General features: G+C 59.0%; 1 protein-coding gene across 1 annotated transcript; it reads right to left on the bottom strand.

The window, feature by feature from the left end:
• Nucleotides 1–3,245: 3,245 nt before the first annotated feature.
• Nucleotides 3,246–5,231, bottom strand: SERP1 (stress associated endoplasmic reticulum protein 1). Its single transcript, XM_071438304.1, has 3 exons — nucleotides 5,053–5,231; nucleotides 4,889–4,964; nucleotides 3,246–4,647 (listed from the first exon to the last, which is right to left on the bottom strand). Exons 1-3 carry the CDS (start codon nucleotides 5,134–5,136, stop codon nucleotides 4,607–4,609), a joined length of 201 nt encoding a protein of 66 aa, XP_071294405.1. The 5' UTR covers nucleotides 5,137–5,231; the 3' UTR covers nucleotides 3,246–4,606.
• Nucleotides 5,232–5,239: the final 8 nt, after the last annotated feature.

The following is a 5,239-nucleotide window of genomic DNA, read 5'->3' as shown; positions in this document are numbered from 1 at the left end:
TGCAGTGTATACTGAGTATTTAAATTAAAAATGTACATTTCATAAATACAGTTTCAAAAAAGACCATCATTTGTGTAAACTAATGCAGTGTGTCAAATTGATGTACAAATATATATATATTTTAACACATTTTCTGAAATTAAACCAGTTTTGTTGAATTTTTTGGCTGTAGATGTTGTTGCAGTGTAATTAAATTCAGTAGCTCTTCTGAACAAAATGGAGAAATGTAGTGTCAGTGAGGCAGTAACAGACCAATGCCAGGGGTACCGCTTTTCATGCAACAGCCTGGTTTCTTCTCTTCTAGGAGAAGCATCTTCTGATGTTGTCAGTGGCTGCCTTAGGGGTTTGGGGTTGCACTGATAGCTCTGAATAAACATCTGGGCCTGCTCAGTCACTGCTGTGAATGTCTGCTTCAGTACTGAGCCCTGAGCAGCTCTAACTCTGCTCAGGTTTTTGTCTAAGGTAAAACAGAGGAAACACTGGAAACTGTAAGTTTTGGTGTCTTCGGATCTCAAAGAAGTGTCCATGTCCTGGAAACAGAGAAGCGTCTCCTCCTGGTAAGCATCAGTTCACACAAACCCTGTGTTGTGTGCTTATTGAAAAGTTCTTGCTGAAGTAACACCAAAATGATCTTTCCATTAGCTGTGGATTGGTGTTTTCTGCCTGCTGCACCCCTGTGCTGTGAGCACTGCTGGGAGACTTCAGTGCCACAGATTAGAAAGCAAAATATTCCAGTAGCTGTGTGTGTTTCCTCTGCAGTGTGATCAGTGGTTCACTCCAGCTGTACAATGAGGATGATGCTGGTAAAGAAAAAGGACAAAATGGGGATTTCTGGGAACAAGAGTCCCTCAGGTGAGTAGTTGATTAAAACTTCTTGGAGGATACTCTGTAGCTGTCAGTTCACTTTTGAGTGAAACAGAACAGAGACACAGGTGGTGATTCCACCTGGGAATCACCTGGGAGTGATTTTTCCTGCTGGGAGCAGAGGGGGCAGCTCTGCTCCCCTGGGAATGCCTGTTCCTCTGTATGAGAGCTATGAGGCAGTGATGGGCACATCCTTCACACTGGGGAGCTGCAGCGGCGCTTTCTCCAAAAGCAAGAAGCATTTAGTAAAGCTGAAAAAGGGGATGAAACAAAGATTGAACGGATCCTGTCAGAAAGCCTTTGCTTTGCTCTGCTCCTGTCAGGTTTGCTTTGGGGGTTTGTGTCTAGTTTTCGCGTAGAGATAAGCTGTATTCAGCTGTGGACAGCGGCTCGGCTTGTGAGAGCTCTCTGAACTGTAGGAAAGGGTCTGGGAATGCTGCGGGCTCTTCTTGAGAGGCTGCCTGAGGAAAAGGAGCAGCAGTTCTCACAGTGCGAGCGCCGTGGTGTCGGTAGATGCGCGGCTGCCGCTGGCAGGGAGCCTCGGTGCTGCTGCCAGCCCGGCTCGGTGCCGCCCGCGCTGCTGTGCCCCGTCCTTGTCCCGGCTGCCGCCGCTGGCCCGGCGCGCTCGGGAGCCGGCTCTCCGCACATGATGCGGGTGCTCTAACGCGTGTCTTCGACATTGTTCCATAGCTTTGGTATAAAGGATTCGGCTGCTGCGTTCACGGCAGCGTGTGCTTTGGCACGGGTGGGGAGCGGGCTGCAGTCGCGGTGTCACATAACGCTCTGAATGCGCTGAAGCTGGGCAGAGGGGGGCTCCGAGTTAGGCCCGGCGTCTCAGACCGGACGTGAAAGAAGATGCAGGGAAAAGCTACGGAAACAGTGGAGGAGGCGGAGGAAATGCTTACTGAGGCGAGCTTCGAGGCCGCGGCCCTGGCTCAGAGGGGAGCGTGTGCAGGAGGAGGCTCGCACAGCAGTGAGGCGGCTCTGGAGCGGGTGCCGGGTGAGGTGAGCACAGAGAGGCACAGACCCTTCCCTTCCCCCGAGCCTTCCCCGGCTGCGGCGGGCGGCTCCGCCCGTGGCGCAGCGGGATCTGGGGGGCCGCGGCGGCCGCGAGGCGGCGCTGTGGAGGGGGGGCGGGGCTGTCCCCGCACCGCCCCCGCCCGGTCCCGTTCCCATTCCCGGTCCCGGTCTCGTTCTCTTTCCCGGTCCCGGTCCCGGACCGTCTCCGCAGCCCAGGATCCGCTGCCTCGGCCCGGTTCCCCGTCGCTCGGGCCCTCGCGCCGTCACTCCCAGCGACGCTGCCGCCGCCTGTCCCGGGCTCCCGCCTCGGCGCAGGGGTTGTCCCCGCTCCACGAGGCTGTTCCCGGAGAACGTGGCTCCTGTCGCTGCCGGGTCCCCTCCGTGCTGCGTGTGCGCAGATGGGCGGGACACGGCCCCGGGGACGTGGCTGCGGCGCTTTGTGCGGTGCCGGCAGCTGCGAGAGGCCTGGCAGGACAGCAGGGAGCTCTCGCCTTGGGAGGCAAACCGTGTGCCCCTCCTGATGCGCTGCTGGAGCGCAGTCCTGCAGCCGGCCTTGAGAAGGCTTCACAGGTGAAAAGAAAAAAAAATAATTTAAGTAAGTAAAATTAAATAAGTGTGTTGCAGGTGGTTACTGACGTCACCTGAGCAAGCTCAGCTCCGCGGAGCAGCCCGAGCAGCCGCGGCTGTGGCACAGGGTCAGCCAACGCCTCAGAACGCCTCAGCTCTCAGGGCCTGGAAATGACAAACTGCATCTCACGAGGGGAAATAAACGGGTATTGCTCGGATGGGTGTCGGAAAGAAACAAGTGTGGTGTTCTGCAGCATTCGTTCTTGGCTGTGTGGCACAGCTGGGGCCAGAAGGGCCCTCCAGAGATGCCCCCAGCCCCAGCCCTGGCACTGCAGCTGCCCATAACCCTCACACTGCAGGCACAGCGCTGCACACACCTCTGTGCCCAGCTCGCACCAAAGCAAGGATTCCCTGAACTTCAAAGCATCAACTCGTACAAGCCACCCTGAAGGCTCCCACAGCCCGGGAGCAGCTGCTGTGCTGGCACAGGCAGAGCCCTGCGCCGCCTGGCATTCCCGGGAGCAGAGGCAGGAGGTGAGAGAGGAGAGCGCCTGCTGAGCCCCCGTGGGGAATGGCCGGGGCCCAGAGGGAAGGGGAGCGGCAGCTCGGTGCATCCAGAGCCTCGGCAGCCCCCGCTCAGGCCCCGCGGTGCCAGCCTGGCCCAGCACGGGGTGCCCCATGGCACAGAGGCTCCTCCCAGGGAAAAGCCAATCAATCCCTGCTTGGTGTGAATGGCCGAGCCTCAGAGAACAGCCAGCAGAGCCCTGCCTTGCCCACATCAGAATGAACACAGCTTGCGTTTGAAAAGAACTTTATTTAAAATCAGCGATGATACAGACTGCCCCCGCTGTCACAGCACAAGGTGTCCCAGCACAAGGTCCCCGTGCCCTGGGCAGCCCCAGCTCACAGCAGTCCCAGTGATTCCATATGGAAATACAACGCGTACAGATCTGCTCCTTCACGGCTAACAGGCAATTCAGTAACCTCAACCCATTTTGTTTTCTATGATTTCTAGTGTAACCAGACTTAAAATTTGTCTTCTAAGAAATCTGGAGAAATCTTCCTTTAGCAACCAGCGTGCACCAGCAGAGCAATTCCCACCACCTTTGTCACCACGCAGACAGCAGAGCCAGTAGGAGTCAGGGCCATCAGCAGGGAAATATGATCAATAGCAGCATTTTCCATGTGATCTCAAGTTACAGTCGTCTACAGAAGAAGGAACTGTGATCACCAGTAGGGAAGCAGTTAAGTACTGAATCCATTGTTAAAAGAAATTGAGTTGAAGGCAGGTTTTACCTTAAATAGGATTAAATATATATTGCAAGACACACCACACTCTGCAGGGGCTGCACATACAGAAGCAGAACTGTGGGCAGGGAGGCAGCGTGTGTCCCCCCCCGCACCCAATATTCCCACACAACATTGTCAAATTTAAAACTATCACCACTTGTTGAAAGTTGTCCAAGAAGTATTTACAGCACAGGCAGGGCCGGGAGAGGCTTGGGGAGCCGCAGGTCTGGCCAGGGTGCTCCCGCAGTCCACGGAGCTCCAGCACTGGGTCCGGCCAGAGCAGCTGCTGCCCGGCCGTGCCAGCTCCACACACCCCTCTACCCCTACACAGACAAGCGTTTGGCGTGGATTAGGACAAAGCTACAGGCGGTGCCGTGGCGTGGGGACGGCGAGCACTGCCCATGCTGCAGTGCGCCCGCCCGGCGCACACGGGAGGATGCACGGCGGGGTCGGAGCAAGAGAGGCTCCTCGGGAACATGCTGCACAGTCGGGCTCCAGCCTCTACAGGAATCCTGGCTTCCAGCGTCAAATAAAGCCATTTCCAGCTATACAGCGAGGGTGGCACTGATCTGGGACCGGTGTTTAAACAGATGCCAGTTCCTACGGACCTACGTCGCGTATAGCTCCACGTATTACAGAGACCAGGCCGGATCTTCAGCGAATAAGTAGGTCCACGATTGTAGATCAACAACAGACTTTTATTGCTTTATACATGTGGTGCTGTTCAAGGCACTGTGGCACGGGCTAGAAAACTCGGAATGACTCGTGAAGGGACCTGGAATGCGACACGGCCGGAGCCGCGCGCCGCTCCTCGGCAGCTGCCGCGGCGGCCGGGGCCGGCGGGCCATGGCCCGACACCGGCCCCTCACATGCCCATCCGGATGCTCTGGATGATCTGGAAGATAGCTGCAAGAGAGCGGAGAGGGGAGCGCTCGCCGGGCAGCGTCAGCAGCGAGCTCGGCGACCCGAGGGGCAGCGCCCGGCCCCGAGGGGCAGTACCGGGCCCGGAGGGGCAGTACCGGGCCCGGAGGGGGAGCGCCCAGCCCCGAGGGGCAGTACCGGGCCCGGACGGGCAGTACCGGGCCCGGAGGGGCAGCGCCCGGCCCGAGCCGCCGCCGGACCCGTCCGCCCGCGCGCGGCCGCTCACCTGATCCGCAGACCACGAAGATGAAGAGAGCCAACAGCCAGGGCCCGACCGACGCCTTCTCCTCCGGGGCCGTTCTCTGCGAGCACAGCACCGCCGTCAGCGCAGCGCGGCCCGGCCCCGCCACCCCCGCCCGTGCCCGCCCGGCTCAGCCCGGCCCCGCGCACCGAGGTCTTGGCGACGTTCCCCCGCTGGGTGATGTTCTTGCTGTGCTTCTCGTTGGCCATGCGGATGCGCTGCTTGGCCACCATGTCCGCGCTCGGCCCGGTCCGGCCCGGCCGCCGCTGCCGCGTCAGCACCGCGCGCGCCGCACGCCGGGAGCGCGCCGGGGGCGGGGCCCGCGCGCGCCAACCC

Source organism: Agelaius tricolor, unplaced genomic scaffold (assembly GCF_023055355.1).
Source record: "Agelaius tricolor isolate 1412-34295 unplaced genomic scaffold, bAgeTri1.0.p SCAF_12, whole genome shotgun sequence".
In the NCBI taxonomy this organism is placed as follows: domain Eukaryota; kingdom Metazoa; phylum Chordata; class Aves; order Passeriformes; family Icteridae; genus Agelaius; species Agelaius tricolor.
Note: the sequence above shows the minus strand (reverse complement) of the source record. Positions and strands in the feature narration are given on the sequence as shown.